This window comes from Impatiens glandulifera, chromosome 9, assembly GCF_907164915.1.
Source record: "Impatiens glandulifera chromosome 9, dImpGla2.1, whole genome shotgun sequence".
Lineage (NCBI taxonomy): Eukaryota > Viridiplantae > Streptophyta > Magnoliopsida > Ericales > Balsaminaceae > Impatiens > Impatiens glandulifera.
The window spans coordinates 24,453,332-24,472,285 of NC_061870.1; the positions used below are offsets into that span (position 1 = coordinate 24,453,332).

General features: G+C 33.4%; 2 protein-coding genes across 2 annotated transcripts; one reads left to right on the forward strand and one right to left on the reverse strand.

Annotated features, from left to right (window-relative positions):
• The first annotated feature begins 3,919 nt into the window (after nucleotides 1-3,919).
• Nucleotides 3,920-4,617, forward strand: LOC124914767 (60S ribosomal protein L26-1). The gene has a single exon (XM_047455374.1). It carries the CDS (start codon nucleotides 3,983-3,985, stop codon nucleotides 4,421-4,423), a length of 441 nt encoding a protein of 146 aa, XP_047311330.1. The 5' UTR covers nucleotides 3,920-3,982; the 3' UTR covers nucleotides 4,424-4,617.
• An 11,620-nt stretch (nucleotides 4,618-16,237) lies between these two features.
• Nucleotides 16,238-18,644, reverse strand: LOC124914906 (cyclin-D5-1-like). Its single transcript, XM_047455534.1, has 5 exons — nucleotides 18,069-18,644; nucleotides 17,905-17,991; nucleotides 17,521-17,821; nucleotides 17,308-17,441; nucleotides 16,238-17,197 (listed from the first exon to the last, which is right to left on the reverse strand). The coding sequence occupies exons 1-5, from the start codon at nucleotides 18,333-18,335 to the stop codon at nucleotides 17,015-17,017; spliced, it is 972 nt and encodes a 323-aa protein (XP_047311490.1). The 5' UTR covers nucleotides 18,336-18,644; the 3' UTR covers nucleotides 16,238-17,014.
• Between the last annotated feature and the right edge of the window lie 310 nt (nucleotides 18,645-18,954).

Sequence of the window (18,954 nt, forward strand, 5' to 3'; positions counted from 1 at the left end):
AGATAAGAAGATATTTTCATAAAATAATTGTCAACGTTGATAGAGAAAAGTCTAATAGTTAAACTAAGATGGATATATATACAATAATATATATTTATTATTGGCATTCATACATCCAAAATTTTGAGCCATCTCAATAATATACCAATATGATCAAGTGTTCAAATCCTCTATATTTATGGAGTGTTTTTCATACATTGACATATTTTTTTCGTTTCATTATGACACATTATAATGTATCTTCATGATGTATGATGTATGTATATAATGTATATGTAAGCACAAAAAATCTATACACTAATTTATAATATTAAAATAATTATTTTGATTTATTTTTAAATAAAAAATCAAAATAATTAACCCTGTCACCTAAAACTCAATTAAAACAATTAATTAGAATTAATTATTGTGGTAATTAATCAAATTAATTAAGATTTAAGGCAGGATAAATGTTATACCCATTTTATCATAAAATAATTTTAAACAAAATTAAAGGGACGAAAATAAATAATTTAGAATGAATTGTTGTATCAATTTCATCTAAAAACAATTATTAACCCTAAAAATATATAAAAAAAGTAAAATATTTGTCATATTTATTATAATATTTTCTGTATTTAAAAGGTTAAAAAATAAAGCCGAAAGGGTAAAAAAAATCAATTTCAAAAAATCTCTTAAGGTTTTAAATAAAAAATAAAATTGTAATATGATGTAGCCAAAATCAGTAATTAAAGCTACAGCCGCAATCAAAGCCATCAGAGGAAGAACAGCCAAAACGTCATTAACGACTTTTGGCTATTCAGGCCACTTGGAGCCTCCACCGACTCAAGGATAGTATAAATACATCCCCTGAGTCATTCTGAAGGCGTGCAAGAGATCCACTCTCCACCTTTCAATCGTCGATTTTTATAAATCCGCCATTAAAACTTCAAACGTTCGGATTTTTTGAAAACTTTGGATAAGGCCTTAAAACTTGGATTTGAGCATCCCAATAGTTTCCATAAGGTCTAAGGAGTGTTCTCCAATCCTTGGTAATGATTCAATCACCCTCTAATTCATATTGACAGTTTGAATTTAAATTTTTTATATTTCAAATTGCATAATCTTATATGATTGTTGTTTATGGTGTTTTATGCTTGAATATTGATCCTATGATCATTTAGAAACTATTTGGATAAGATAGAACTGATCAATCGATCTTAAAACCAAAAACTTAAATTTGATTTTTAAAATCCAAAAACCGAGTTTGCTGTTCTTGAGCTAATTAATTCTGAATCACAACCCATAAAGCATCCCACCATGATTGTAATGATGTTGGACAACTGTTTGGATAATGATTGATCATAATTAAAAAATTTAAAATAAAATGAAATTTTTGACTTCTTGATTTGGTCAAAACGAACAACCAGTGTTCATGTTTTTGTATCAATCAAGTATATGAGATATAAAGAAGCTATTGGATAACTCATTTTCCTTCAAAACAGCTTTAAAATCAAAAACTCAATTTTTTTTTATCACAAACTGTTTTGAACAAATTAATCATCATCCAGGTTGATTGATACCTTGAGATGATGATCAACATATTTATGGGAGTTTTGTGAAGCTACTCAAACCATTGGATCAAAGAATCCAAGCTAAAAACGAATTAAAAAAAAGTGAACCTAGGTGTTCTTGAGAACCGAGGCTTGTTAGCCTAAGACCTAGAATTTCAATAGGACCGAAAGGTCCGACCGATATTCTTGAGCTAGGAACAAGAAATCCGACTAAGGATTTTCCTCGAGGACCGATAGGTCCAACTTGGGACCGAGGATTTCAGAACCTATGATCGAGAGGTCCGACTTAGGACCGAGGAATCTCGATCCAAGATTAAGAGGTCCAAACCTAGGATTGAGGAATCTCGATCCTGGATCGAGAATTCCTAAGCCCAAGACTGAGGGACTTAGACTATAGTTAACCTAGGATCGTGAGGTTTATACACCTCAACCGAGGGACTTATCCTCAGGCTAACCCAAGACCACTGAGTTTATACACCCAAACCGGTAATCTCAGCCAAAGACCAAGAGTCCTTAACACCCAGACTGAGGGTCTCCGGACTCCGACCAATAAAAATGGACCCGAGCCTTAGGACTCTAGTCCTAAGGACTGTTTGGTTCCACTTTTTAAAATATAAAATTATTTTTGTAATTTCGGACCCCCAAACCATTTTCTAAAAATCCCAAAAAATTAGAAAAATGATTTCAAAATATTTTTTGGATGTTTTAACAATTTTTTTGACAAAGACATGTTTGGTGTTTATTTCTAAACTCTAACACTCTTAAAATGACTAATGTTCTTCAGGTATAATTCTCCTCAGTGATCATCAACAACATGTATTAACATGTAATATTGTTGTTTTAATATTTTAAATAACGCTAAAACCTAGAAGCATGACTAGGACCAGAAGAATAATTGGTTAAAACACTAAATGTTATACAACTAATTTTCAAAAGCCAACTTTATAAACAGAGACCGTTTTTAAAACGGGTACGAAGGATAAAGTGCGAGAGCTCCTTTCCCGAGTATCACCAAACTACGAATTAAATTAAAACTCTAGTCAATACGTTTGTATATGTATACCAACTTTTATTGATTTTCAAAAATAATTGACGGATTTGTTTCAAAATAAATAATATTTTAAATTAATTATGTTTAATTAGCAACAACGAAAGTCGACTAGATTCACAAAGACTATATGGATAGAAGATCTTGAAGTAGTTCTGAGAATTCAATAATATTTTGACTCGAATCCAAGTTCTTAGTTACTTCCACTATTTAAACTAAAGAATTTTTTAAAAATCAAAATGTGATTTGATTACCATAAAATTCTCAGATTATTTAAAATAGAACCCAAAATTAATTACTTTTTAATTAATTAAAAAAATGGTTAGGAATCAATAAAATCTTTTTAAAAAATTGACTTCAAAATCATGTTTATTTCAATTCTAGTTTCAATAGTTTCTTTGACGGGGATTTCTCACACTATTTTTTTTTTAAAAGGCATCGATTTTCTCGTTTAAGTTAAGTCTTCTTAAGCCGCTACACACTTGTTTACTGAAGAATTTGCCTTTGCCACCCTCCAGTTCAGATTCTTTATTCCCCCAAACCGTTCATCTTTGCTTCCTTGCATACCATTTTGTTAACAAAATTTTTTTACACACAAACCGATGTTAAAATTCTCAAAACTTGAGTTTTTACGAAAACCGAAACTAAAGAATTTTTTCGAAATTACATTATAATCTCCCCCAACTGAAAAGAAACATAAGACAATAAATTGAAAATGATTATAAAGCACCAAAGATATTGAATCATTTATGTAGTATCCAACAACTTATAAATGCCATTATAAATGATTTGAACTTTTTTGAGATTATAGATGATATATTTAGGTCTCTTTGAATATTTATCATGACAATTGATCTATGAACAATTTGTTCACATTACTTATTGAGTTGTACATATATCGAGATTAAGTCGAAAATCCCATTCCAAAATAATTTATTCGTTAAAAAACGCAAATTTAGACATTGAGAAGTAATAAATAAAAATCGTGAACAAAGAATATACTATTCATTTCAAGATTAAATGATCAACAAACTTATAAATATTTCAATTAATATATGAAAATTATAATAAATTAATATAATATATATATAGTTAACAAACATCATTTTTTCTTTTAAAGTTTTGTAATTATCTCATAAAATATAATATTAATTAGGAATAAAACTAATTTAAAAAAAGAGAAGAAGACCGGATCTGAACTAACGGGTTTTGAATGTTTCTAACGGGTTCATTAACCCATTATAATCAAACCGATCCGGCCCGCGTTCAAACCCTAATTCCTTAGGGTTTCGTTAACAAGATAAAAGAAGTCACATTTCCAATTTTCTGTGTTTTTCAGATTGGAAGCGCAGAGAGCGGCTAGAGAGCGAGGAAGGTAAAGATGAAGTACAACCCAAGAGTAACCAGCTCCCGCCGGAAGAACAGAAAGGCGCATTTCACAGCGCCGTCGAGCGTTCGTCGTGTGCTGATGAGCGCCCCACTCTCTTCAGATCTAAGGACCAAGTACAACGTTCGATCTATGCCAGTAAGAAAGGACGACGAGGTTCAGGTTGTCCGTGGAACCTACAAGGGTCGTGAAGGAAAGGTTGTCCAGGTTTACAGGAGAAAATGGGTTATCCATATCGAGCGCATCACCCGTGAGAAGGTAAATGGTTCGACTGTCAATGTTGGTATCAATCCATCTAAGGTTGTTGTTACAAAGCTGCGCCTCGACAAGGATCGTAAGTCTCTCCTAGACAGGAAGGCGAAGGGCCGTTCTGCAGCTGACAAGGACAAGGGTACTAAGTTCACTGCTGAGGATGTCATGCAGAATATCGATTAATCGTCTCTTCTATCGGTATTATCTTATGTTTGATTGAGCTTTTACTTTTGCTACATTTTAGGTTTCTTTCTGGATTGTCTTGGTTGTTTAATGATATTTTGAATCTTGAAATCATGGTTTTACTCAGATTTATATATTGTTAGCAGTGACTTTGTTTTTGATATAACGCTTATATCAATGTTTTGCTATTGTGATGTGATGTTATGTGATTCTGCTCTGTTTTGTGTTTGTCTGTTTAATCATCCTATATTGGATATCAAAGACCTAAGCTTTAGCTTATATTGATGAAGGCTGCTCATAGTTCTTTAGATTTTGCATATTGATTTGGAAAAAAACTGCAAATTGTTGGTATTGGTTCTGTTTTATTTAGGAAGATAGTTCTTTAAAATTGATTGGCTATGTCAAAACCCTAATAGTTTTATATGTTATTACTACTTTGCTTCAGGAAAAGGGTTTGAACCAAGATTTTAATAGTTGGGTAAAGATTATTTTCAACTCGACAAAGCTCATTTGTGCAATATATATATATTTGACCATTGAATGATATAGGCTGTTGTGAATATCTTCCACTGAAATAGAGTTTAGCAAAGATACAAACGTTTACTCTATTTGAAATTCAGCCATTTATGATGGATGAATTGCTCTTTGTCCCATAATCATTCATTATGTTTTCTCTTTTGTTTATGTTCTCTAAAACATGAAATGATTGAGTTAGTTTATCAGACAATGGTGTAAAGTGGTTCTTGTGAAGTACTTTCTACATGATAAATAACTCTCCCTGGCCTTTACAAATTGTTGTCAATTATAGTCCTTGAAAGAGCATGAATGTCTTACAGCAACAGGATGCATTCTTTTAACCTAATTTGAGCCTTGGAACAGATTCTGATTGTGCCTATTTAGAAAATTGCAAAAATTCAAATTTTAAAGTTTTTAGCATAAGATTTGTTATGGACCATGATGTGAATTTTGTTGCTTCCATTGTTATTCAAATTGTTTTTTATTTTTTGCATCATTGTCCAAATTTGTGTTTATTTTGTCAACTACATACATTAGTTTTTATTTTCTGAGTTTTAACCGAGCCATATGGTGGTATGCCTATGGCCATAAGGGATTTTCTATTGTTGACAAAAGTTTGAAAATTATAAATCATTTAAAACTTTAAAATGAAGTACTTTTGAACATTTAGTTTAAATTCAAAATAATTATTCAATTGGGTTATAGTAAGTTTCACTTTGTTATCAAAAAGATGTTTTGGAAATCACAATATATTTTCTTTTTTATTCTTAAGAACTTGTGAGATTTAATGCTAATAACATCAAATAGTGTTAATATATTTATTACACTCAACTAATATTTGGAATACAATTAACTTGAAACTGTTTAATAGGTTTTGAGATTAAATTGAACATATTATGAAGTTCATTGACAAGTTATATGATCATACAAAAACTCCCAAGAAAAAAAATGGAATTTAAAGCTGTATGGATCTCAATAAAAGATTATCATAGATGAATCTTAATCAAAGATTCAAATCAACATTATGGAGTTAAAACCATCACTAAGCTCTAATGTAATACACAATTAATTTTCGCTTGTTTGTTCAACAGGTTTAATTTTCACTTGTGTGTTCAACAGGTTTAATCGGTCCTAATTAAATTCGATTTTACCTTTTATTTTACAGACCGGTATTGATATAGGTTTTACTGGTTCTAGTTCTATTGGTTCCGGTCAATTAACCGGGACTGATAATTTAATTTTTTAAATTAAGTATTAATTTTATTTAAAATATATATTTTTTTAAATCATTTTTATATATGTTATAATATTTTATATTATATTTTTCTCCCGGTTTAATACCATCTCTCTTTATGTATTTTAAATATTTAATATATAAATTTTTTTAAATATATTTAAAAATATGTTATAATATATTATATTATTATAATAATATAATATATTTTAAGAGTTTTTATTTGTATATTTATCTATATAAATTATAATTTAAAATTAAAAAATAATATATATATATATATTAAAAAATATAAATATATAAAAATATAATCAGCCGAAAATTGATCCGTTTAACCGGTAAAAATCGATTAATCAGAATCGTTAAAATCGGTAAAACGAAACTCGTAAGTTATCGGTTAAAATTTGCATATAGTATTGTTGCAAATCAAGCAACTCATTTTTTTAACTATTATTTTTCTTAAAGAAATCTGCAATGTATTGCAAGTAATCTAAGAAGCCCAACTTAATTTTTAACACATGTTTATAACTATTCTAAGTTTATATTATAATAAAATTGAAAGGATTTTTTTTTTAAGAATCCAATGACCGGAATTAAATACCAATCCTGTGAAAGATCATTATCCATAATATCTTTCTAATTTTATGGATTGTCACACAATTCATTATTTATCAAAAAAAAAAAAACAAATGTTAATTATTCTTTTTACAGATATCAAAATTTACTGTCAATCTCTAATAATATATGTATATTTATAAATATTACGTTATTATTAAATATTGTGCTAAACTAAACTATTTATTTTTTAAATAAAACAATTTGCATTGATTTTAATGAATGCGAAAATCAAAAAAAATAAAGTAGAACTCATCTAGAACAAAAAATAATAAAGTTCATTATTAAGTTATCGAAATTATAACTCAAAAACATAAAATAGATCACGAATACTTGTGATCCTCTAAAATCAATGTAAATAACTGATTATATAAATTCGGATGATCCCAGTATTTCCTAAGCAAAAGAGAATCTAGACCAATAATGATGATTTATTGACCTAACAAATATGTTAGCATGAATAGAAAACAATAAACTATGTTAACCTAAAAATGTCAAATTAAACATGCAATTAATGACAATAATAGTAAGACACTAAGGTCACCACCCTAGGTCCTTTGTCTAATCAATCTAGTACTTGATGTCATCTATATTTCCATTAGAGGTCCACAATTTCATGACATGTTAGACTACCCACAGCAGGGTGTCAAATTTTTTCATTTAACACCCTGCCACGTCAGCTTAACACCTCTTTTAACACCCACTTTTTAACATGTCATACAGCAGCGTGTTATTCAAGGTATCAAAATTACTTTTTCACTTTCTCTCACTTCCACATCATTTAAACATATACATAATTTTATTTGGTAATTTTTTAAATAGTGTTTTTAAAACTCTAATCGAGAGTTGTTCCAAATTTATTCCAAATGTGCATGACAAGATCTTTCTTCAATTGAATATGTTGTATATTTGGGTTTTGAAGGTTGATTTGGGAAGTAATTTGGAAAGAAGTTGTGGTTTTGTGAAGGATCCATGAAAGAGTTTGAAGATTTCAAAAGAAAGGTGATACAAATAAGGATGATAATATGGTAGAAAATTTCTGAAATTTTTTGGTGTCCAAATGACACAAACCAAGTCTCTATTTATAGATCGTGAAAAATAAAAAATATTGATATAATTTTTTTTTTTTTTTTATTGATCAATTATTATTAAAATGTATTTTTAAAATAAGAAAATTAAAATCAAAAGTAAATATTAAACTGCCACATGGCAGCGTCTCATTGGCCAAACAAAATTTGACACCCGTATCAAATTTTGACACCCAAAATTTGATCCCCATTTTTGCCCCCCTGCTGCCTCCCACCCTCCTCTTTTGACACCCAATTAACACCTGATTTGCTCCCCTGCTGCGGCTGGTCTTATATAGGGCGGGCCCATTATTAAATATTTAATATGTTTTGATTTAAATATTTTCTTAAAAAAAAGTTTTGAAAAAAAAAATTACTAATGTACACTTTTTATTTTATGGAGTTTATTTCGATTAACATAATTATCTTAAATGAGAATCGAACGGATAGAAATTCACTTCTTTTATTTTTATTTTTAATTTGATTCATGCAATTTTTATATTGAACTCTTTTACAGTTTAACTCGCAAGTAAATTAGCCAAAACTTATCCCCATTTCTAGCCTAGCGATAACAAGAGCATAATATTCTCACCTTAAGGTCCTGAATTCGAGTCTGTCAGGCGACAAGTTCTGCGTCTGGTTAAATGGTTAAGTATGTTTGTGAGCTACATGTTTTATCTGTTGGGAATTTTGAAATGAAGATTACTTTTATACTGTAATCTAGCAATGTAAGATGGGTAAATTCACAGGTTATCCAAGTCTAAAAACAGAAGATCAAACACAGAACAAAACAACACCAGATTTACGTGGAAAACCCTCTCAACCTGGAGGGTAAAAAACCACGGGGCCAATCAGCAAATTTCACTATAAGCAAGAAACATATACAAATGTTCTTCTCAACTTTAAACCCAAAGTTGAGGCATACAAACAGAGAAAACCAGATTCATCCAGACTTAAGCTAGTCTAGATATAAGATAACAAGAGATTGAAACCTGAAGGTGAAAATGTAAGAGATCCACTGCCTCCTTCTCTTCTTCTTCCTCTGTTTCTTCTCTTCTTTGCAGAATAGCTTCTCTCTCTAGAAGTGATGGAATGAGCAGCATTCTTAGGGTTTTGCTTGTTTTATTAGATGCCTAATTGGGCTGGACCCAAAGGCCCAACAATCTCCCCCTCCAGCCCACGGAGAGAGGTAAACCGATCTTCAAGTCATCACTTGGTATTCATGCCGACAAGCCGACAACAGAGCTCGAGCTTGTCTTTTGGAACAATCTTCGTAAACATGTCTGACGGGTTCTTATCCGTGTGGATTTTCTTCAACTTCATCTGCTGGTTTTCTATTACATCTCTTAACCAATGAAACCTCACATCAATATGCTTAGTTCTGGAATGATATGTAGCATTCTTGCTCAAATCTATGGCACTCTGGCTATCACAGAAAACAACTGCATCTTCTTGTTGCATACCAAGCTCCAAGAGAAATCTAATCAACCACAATAGCTCTTTACCAGCTTCAGTGGCTGCAATGTATTCTGCTTCTGTGGTTGACAAAGCCACACATTTCTGCAGTTTGGATTGCCATGACACGGCTCCCCCTGCAAAAGTAAACACATAACCTGAAGTGGATTTTCTGTGATCCAGATCTCCAGCCATATCAGAATCAGTGTAACCTTCTAGCACATGTTCACCATTTCCAAAACTCAAACACAAATTGGAAGTGCCTCTTAGATATCTAAGAATCCATTTCACTGCTTCCCAATGTTGTTTTCCTGGATTAGAAAGGAATCTGCTTACCACACCGACTGCATAAGCTATATCTGGCCTAGTGCAAACCATTGCATACATCAAACTCCCTACAGCTGAGGAGTATGGCACACTTGACATTTCATCCTTTTCTTTTTCTGTTGATGGACACAACTTCTTGCTCAATTTCAAATGGCTAGGAAGTGGACAACTTACTTTCTTTGCTCCTTGCATGTTGAATCTTTCAAGCACCCTTTCAATGTACTTCTCTTGTGACAACCAAAGTCTCCTAGCCTTTCTGTCACGAGTAATCTTCATGCCCAATATCTGGCGTGCTTGACCCATGTCTTTCATTTCAAATATCTTGGACATCTCTTTCTTCAACATAGCTATAAACAGAGCATCCTGTCCTGCAATCAACATATCATCAACATAAAGTAAAAGGATTATAAATTTTCCATTAGGAAATCTTTTGAAGAAAACACATGGATCTGCCTTGGTTTTCTGGTACCCATGACTCATCATAAAGGAGTCAAATTTCTTGTACCACTGTCTCGGGGCTTGTTTCAAACCATATAGACTCTTCTTCAATTTGCAAACCATGTTCTTTTTTTCTTTCACTTCAAATCCCTCTGGTTGCACCATATAGATCTCTTCTTCAAGGTTACCATGAAGGAATGCCGTTTTTACATCAAGTTGTTCAAGTTCAAGATCTAGGACAGATACTAGACCTAACACTGCACGAATGGAAGTCATCTTTACCACTGGTGAGAAAATTTCCTCAAAGTCGATGCCCTGTTTCTGTCCAAAACCCTTTACAACCAGTCGGGCTTTGTACTTCATAAGTTCTCCATTTTCATCTCTCTTTAGCTTGAACACCCATTTATTTCTCAAGGCCTTTCTGCCCTTAGGAAGCTCCACAAGCTCATATGTGTCATTTTCTTGCAATGACTTCATCTCGTCTTTCATTGCATCTTGCCACTTAACTTTGTCTTTATGAGCTTGTGCCTCCTGAAAACTTTCTGGCTCTCCTTCTTCTGTCAACAGGATATACTCTGAAGAAGGGTATCTTTTAGAAGGTTTGTGCTCTCTTTCTGATCTTCTTACTTGGGGCTCTTCTGGCTCCACTTGATGATGTTGATCCCCCTGCATAGAAGCATCATTAACAATATCATCATCAGTACTACCATTAATGTCAGAGGTTTCTTCAGCAACTTCTTCATCATGTTCATCTTCATTTGTTACTGCTGACTGTACATATGAAGGAACTGGTATGAGTTCTATGAACTCATCAACCCTCTCTGAATTCTCCGTGATTTCTGGACTTATCCCTGTCTGACCTTCAAAGAACACAACATCTCTGCACCTGACAATTCTCTTCTTTTCTGAGTCCCATAACCTGTACCCAAATTCTTCATTTCCATATCCAAGGAAAATACATGGAGTTGCTTTACCATCCAACTTGGATCTTTGTTCCTTTGGAATATGCACATATGCTTTGCATCCAAACACCCTTAGATGTGAGTATGAAACATTCTTCTTAGACCATACTGTTTCTGGTATCTCGAATTTCAAAGGAACAGATGGCGACCTGTTTATGAGATAGCAGGCTGTGCGAACTGCTTCTCCCCAAAACTGTTTTGGCAACTTTGCCATCTTCAGCATGCATCTCACCTTTTCTACAATGGTGCGATTCATTCTCTCAGCCACACCATTGTGCTGCGGAGTTCCAGGCACTGTCTTCTCATGTCGAATACCATATTTGGTACAATATGCTTTAAATTCTTTGGAGGTATACTCTCCCCCGTTATCAGAGCGAAGACATTTCAGCTTACTGTCTGTCTCTCTTTCTACCATGACATGGAACTCTTGAAAGTAATTGAATACCTGGTCTTTTGTTCTCATAAAATAAACCCACACCTTTCTAGACGCATCATCAATAAATGTTAAAAAATATCGATTGCCACCCAATGACTCCATTTCAAAAGGACCACAGACATCAGAATAAATCAAGTCTAACACATTATGTTTTCTTTCTGATGTCTGACTAAAAGAGACTCGATGTTGCTTACCAAATGGGCAGTAGTCGCATAGATCCAGAACCTCATCTTTGGTTGAGGGGATGTGCAGCTTCCTCACCAGAATTCGCAGCCCTTTCTCACTCATGTGGCCAAGGCGTTGATGCCACAAATTTAGAGAGCTTTCAGCTTGTACTGCATTCAGATCATCTTTGAGTACCTTCACATGTGTTCTGTACAATGAGTGCCACGACTTCCCTTTTGCTACAATCATTGATCCTTTGCTGAGTTTCCATTCACCACCACCAAGATAATGCTTGAATCCATCTTTGTCCAATGCATCACCTGATATCAAATTTAGACGCAAATCAGGAATATGCCGCACATCTTTCAGTGTTAACCGATGTCCCTGTTCTGTCTGCAAATAAATGTCACCAATACCCGCAATGCTTGAGTGACTAGTATTACCCATCTTCACTGTACCAAGATCTCCAGCCTTGTACGTGGTGAAGAACTCTTTATTCGGTGTAGCATGATAGCAAGCACCTGTATCAACTATCCACTCAACTCCTTGGTGATCTTCTACATGTAGATATTGTTCATTTTCACAAGAAAGAATAACTACATCCTCTGCAGTTACTGTGGCTGTGGTATTTCTGTTTTCATCATCTTTCTTCTGATTTTTGCCTTCATTCTGTAGTCTTTTCCAGGCTCTACAATTTTTCTTCATGTGACCTTCTTTACCACAGTGATAACATTCTCTTCCCTTAGATTTTGATCTGCCTCTTGACTTGCTATGACCTCTTGATTGTTGTCGGTGTTCAGCTCTTCCCCTGTTCTCTGTGACTAGGGCCTGTGCACTATTTGTATTAGTTGACTTCCTTCTTGTCTCCTCATTGAACAAGCTGCTAGTAACTATACTCATAGTAAGCACACCATTCGGAGCTGCATTACTAACAGTCACAACCAATGTCTCCCAACTGTCAGGCAATGATCCCAATAGCAATAAGGCTTGTAACTCATCTTCTAAGGTCATCTCCATCACTGATAATTGATTAATCAAGCTCTGGAACTCGTTTAAATGCTCAGCAACACCTGTGCCTTCTCTGAATTTCAGATTTACCAACTTTCGGATCAGAAACGCTTTGTTGCCTGCGGTTTTCTGCTCATACAATGACTCTAGCTTCTTCCATAGCTCATGAGCACTTTTCTCACTTGCTACATGGTGATAAACACTATCATCAAGCCATTGTCTGATTGTGCCGACTGCTTTCCGGTTCAGTTTTATCCAATCAGCTTCAGCCATCTCTTTTGGCTTTGCACTATCTCCTTCAACTGGCTCATACAGATCCTTACAATAAAGGATGTCCTCCATTTTGGATTTCCAAATCTGCCAGTTATTGTTTGTCAACCTGATCATTGTGCTATTGCCTTCCATCTCAACCTACAAAAGCACTCTTCAAAATAAACCTAACAGCTCTGATACCACTTGTTGGGAATTTTGAAATGAAGATTACTTTTATACTGTAATCTAGCAATGTAAGATGGGTAAATTCACAGGTTATCCAAGTCTAAAAACAGAAGATCAAACACAGAACAAAACAACACCAGATTTACGTGGAAAACCCTCTCAACCTGGAGGGTAAAAAACCACGGGGCCAATCAGCAAATTTCACTATAAGCAAGAAACATATACAAATGTTCTTCTCAACTTTAAACCCAAAGTTGAGGCATACAAACAGAGAAAACCAGATTCATCCAGACTTAAGCTAGTCTAGATATAAGATAACAAGAGATTGAAACCTGAAGGTGAAAATGTAAGAGATCCACTGCCTCCTTCTCTTCTTCTTCCTCTGTTTCTTCTCTTCTTTGCAGAATAGCTTCTCTCTCTAGAAGTGATGGAATGAGCAGCATTCTTAGGGTTTTGCTTGTTTTATTAGATGCCTAATTGGGCTGGACCCAAAGGCCCAACATTATCCATTGTCTCATTTATCCCTCTTGTGTTTACCGATTATATATACTTAATTCGTTGACCCATTTTTTCCCCAAAATCTTTAGATATAAGAATTAAAATCATTTCTAACTTTAGCTTTACTTGTTCACTTTTCTAATTTTTGTTTTTTTTACTGAATAAGAGTATTAACTACAGTTTGGCTTTATTTATTTATTTCATAAGTTTCTTTATAAATTATCTTATGCCTTGTTTGATGTTGGATTATTTAAGATATTTATCTCTATTCAATCAACAATTCACTTATAAATCGTATAATTTAAATTCTTAGTTAAATTAGTATACCCTCAATGTGTTTGAACTAAAATAACTTGATTTTTAACAACTTATCTAAAAAATAATCAAACAAGACCTTAAATGAAGCGTATAAACATAACCTACTCACGCTCATGTCAAATATAATATCACATCAGCTTCATGTCAAATATAACATGATGATAGAATCTTAAAGGAAGGCTATTATTATTAGATAGCACAATTATATGCGTTTTCAAGAATTATTGATGTTATCCTAATGTACTAAAAATGCAAGTATTGTGGTTTTCAAATTCAATGACTCAACTTTTTTAATCTATTAAATTTATGGTAATGTTTATGGGTGATCAACTGACCGGGTCGCTTGCTCTCGGTGATTTGATCTTAGTGTAATGTTAACGAGTTAATAAGGATTGGATTGAAGTGTTTAATACATTGAACATTAATTATTGGGTTCAATATTCTTATTATATTTTGGTGGACTATCTAAATTAAAAAAATGAATTGTCTATTTCGGTGATTGTATTAGACGAATGTCTATGTTATTATTATGATATTTTGTTTACATTTGTTAAGTGAGGTCCATGAAGACGATTTGGGAGATCGCCATCCTTTTAAAAACTTCCCGCTCATCAATTTCTTGATTTTTGTGTTGTATTTGGGTATTGTTTTTCTCCCTTATTTTTATGAGTGAAGAACTGAAATGAAAAGATCCATTGAGATATAGAAAAACTCAATAAAGAAGTATTGTAATACTTATTTCATTCATATACAATCTCTCCACATGTACATATACATTGAAATGAGGCAATGAAAGAACTAAAAATGTGTAATGAAAACTCTCTTAATAATATAAATGAAAATTCTTGAGAATATAAAACGAAAAGTCTCAACTTTCAGATTTTAATTGTTTGTTAATTCTCTTGAAAATGAAACACATACCGTTAATTTGTTAAGTAGTAGAGAAAAACAGTTTGAATCTAAGTCTTTTAGTGAGTATGTCGGCAATTTAATCATTGGTATGTATCAGAAGAGATTTTTTAGCAACACATTTACGGACATATTCTCTTTATGTTTTGTACAAACAATGTTAACACACCAAACGATGGAAGGTTGAAGGGAGAACAAGTTCATGTAGCAAGTAAAATAAGTTTAGGAGTGACATGAACTAGAGCTCGATTCTTAGATGATTTGCTAGACAGACCAAAACTCTCAGTAAGGAAGACATCAAATTTATTTTGAATTGGATAGACAAATAAGAAGAGACTGAAGTAATAACAAACAAGTTAGAAAACAATGATAAAAATATATGTATATGAAAAGATAGTATATGTGCTTTCCCTAAATGAATGGGACATTTTTATTTTCAATAATAGGTAACATAAAACGCGAAATAATAAGTGATGTGATGATATGTTGTTGTGGACAAGTTGTCAATAAAAATTTGTTTATTTGTAAGTGGAGAAGAAAGGTAATATATGTTTGTCTTTAAATTACAATCCAATAGACTTTAGATGTAATGGTTTTGCATAGAGTTAATCAATATTACAAATTGGCTATTACAAAGGGTCCAAGATGACCACAACTACATATGGAGATGAGCTTAACAAAAGAGCAAAACACAAATTCATGGGAGTGTGTTTTATAATTATTTTCATCATTCCTAAAGTAAAAAAAAGAAAAAAAATAATTGAGAAGCATGATCATCATACACTTTAATTAATCTAGTTAGTGACAAATAGGTCCAATTAAAGGAGCCTAAGAAAGGCTCTGTTTATTCTTTACAAACTATTGATTGGAATTGGCAAAGGCTCCTTCCTTTAGAGAAAAAACCAGTCTTGGTGGGGGAGGGAACACAATGCAGACACCACTCCTCCATTACTTACTAGAAACCAAGTCTATTCTCTTCCTTGCCAGTCTGGAATGCTTCTTCATCCATTCAAGAAAGAAAGGAAAGAGAGATTGAGCCCTAAAGACTCTGACAAGCAGTTCTTGCCATGAATTGACTGAATCCCTTCCTCTCAAAGGGCAGACCAATTCTCTAAGGGTCCACCACAATCAGTACAAGGTAGCAAAATGCCCTCCAACAATCCCCCACCCATCTTTCACTCTTTTGGTCCCATCTCCCATCAAATTTAATCAACTAATCCATACTTCAGCAAACTTCATTTCACCTCCATAAACCACTTTACCTTCTACCATTCAATATATTCTACAACATAAGAACTCAATCCAATATGCATGGAATTCAAGCAAATATTTAGCATATTTAGAAGCAGCATAACTTCATTTGAAGCTGTTTTCAAATAAACTAAACTGGGTACATAATAAACAAAGCAAGCAAAAGGGGAAATAGGCAGGCATAAAGAGAAACCAAATGTATTGTAAAATTCCCAATCAGGGGCACCACCAATCAATAATTTAATCCAAAAGCAATTGAAAACTAACCAATCCAACAAAAAAGATATCTTTGGTTTCTCAAAATTCATATCTAATGGAGTGTTCAAGAATAGGTAGCAACCTATGCCCCCTACAAACATACTCGTCTCTCTTTTACAAACGCCTTTTTGTGGCACAAGAGAGTCTAATAATCCTTTCTTCATTCTCACTACTACTACAGATCTTTTGTCTTTCAACCTTTTGAAAGACAAAGGAAGCATATCATGGGGCTTTACCATGTCCAACCCATAAAAATGAAAAATGGTGTTGGCATTAGTAGAACATTGATCACTAGTGCAAAAGAATGACCATTGATAGATAAATAGTATTGGGGGATATATATCTCCTTTGGCCCTTCTTCTTCTTCTTCTTTCAATCCCTTCAATGTCTTTTGGACTTTTGTAGGCTCTTACTTCTCAATTCAGGTTAAAGTTAACTACTCCTTTATCTATTTACTTCTCCTTTCACTATTTGCTTTGCTGTCACTGCCTCCAGACCCCCCCACCCTTTTGTTTGGCTTGAAATTTAATTGGAAAAACCAAACCATTCATCCCCAAAAGCATTCCATGAATTGGGATATACTAAAAAAATTCAAGTTTCAATCCACTACCTATAAAGAAATTTCTCAATAATTATTTTAAAAAAAATCTGAAATACTATATCAATCCTAGATTGGATCCATATCAACAGCGTGCATTATGAACGACGGATTCGCTGAGAAGGGAAATGTTCTTCATTTGAGTTGATAAAAGGAAGGCTTCGTTTACAGTCTCCATTCGGGTACTTATTTGACTGCGATGATACTATGACAGATTCAGGCGTTTTACATTTTCCCTTCTTGATATTCTGCATTGTATCGTAACAGCTATATATATGTTCCTGGATGTTGTGATGATACATGAAGAACGAACATGACCAAATTAAATAAAAGAAAAGGGAATTGTTTGAATAGTGAATGAAAAACAAATGGTTGAAAGTTGTTTACTGACTTGCATGATCGGATTCCATGGTGAAATGACGCTCATTTTCATCTCCATCGATGTCCTGGTTAGTTGATCATCAGAAGCAGCCAAGACTGCTGCCATGGAAACAGCTGATGGTGGAACTTCGACGAGATTAATCTCTGCAAATAAAGATTACACCAATGGTAAGAAATTTTTAACCACATATGAATCAACTTCATACTCCTTTGGGGATCTCACCTCTTGTGAAGGCTAAAATGAGTTCAGTGGCAACAGAAACCAATTCTTTAAGGCGAGAATCTCTAGACCCAACATACAACATGGTTATGAAATATTGTAAATAAGAAAATGGAGTGATTCTATGCATTTTCCATTGTAAAGTAGTCAAAACCAACAGTTCCATCCTTTGAATTGCAGTCCATTCAAACTTGCAGTTATTCATCTGAAATTGGGATAAACCAGGGGTTTTCATTTCCTCCATTTTCGCAGCCAAGGATAGACATGCCACAGATAACAATTCAACAGCCCATGTTTTCCCTTCCTATGGTTTCACAAGAATTCAATCAAAATACTTTATAAGAAATCTAATAAATAGATAGATAGAAGAATCGTTTCATCACTTACCTCAATAGACCGAGTTGAGAGAAAATGGTCAAAGTATATCAATGATAGATAAGCTGTACCAAAGTGAAACCCAAAGAATGATCTTGTCTGCATCAATGTAGAAAAATATAAGCAATCCGTTACATACATTGGGAGTAAGTTAGAGATAGAAAAGGAAGACGAACACTGAGAATCCATTTGATGACACCCAAACGAGCAGACTTGGCCCAGTTTGATGTGACGGTATCTCTAGATACAAAGTGATTCGGATCGACGACGACGACGACGCTCTCTTTCTCGATCAATGTCTGGAAATATGGACCTTCACTCTCGTAAATAGTACAAGAGACCAAGTCCACAAATGGGTCTTCTTTGTCACCAAAAATAAAGTCATCTTCTTCCGAGCATCGGAGGTCAGGGGAAGAGAATGAAGGAGAATCAGAAGTACCCATTTCGATTTTATTTGTTAATCAATCAATCTGTCGCAAAAAACATATATAAGACCAGAAAAGAAAAGGGATTGACTGGTATCTGTGGCGATTGGAGATTCTTCAAGAAACCTAGAGCGAGAAGAGATGCAGTAGTGGGTGGGGGAGAGGAGAGGACTGATCAGCGGTTTTGGTGCCGCCAAATTGCGGGGACGTGATGAAGGAGAGATTGATGATTATACGATAATCCTTTCGTAAATACAGAAACCCAACTACAATTAAGCACTAATTATATGCAGTTAACTCTCTCTCTCTCTCTCAATATCTCCGATTTTCTTTCTGTCTCCCCTCAAGAATGTCTCACAAATTTATTCCCATTTCCAATATATAACTCAATTTATCATCAATTGCTTAGTTGTCATTTGTCTTTTTTTTTTCTTTTTTTTTACTACATTAATATTAGTCTAGGACCAAACTACGACCATACCAACTAGGTTATTCCAACGGGTACAAAGTACAACAACATTGTTTTGTTTTATTTCGAGTCAACAAGATAACTTTTAACGTGAATTTTATATATCAACTAGTGTTAAAATTAAAATATGTTAGTTTGATCTATCGAACATTAAATTTTAAGTGAAAA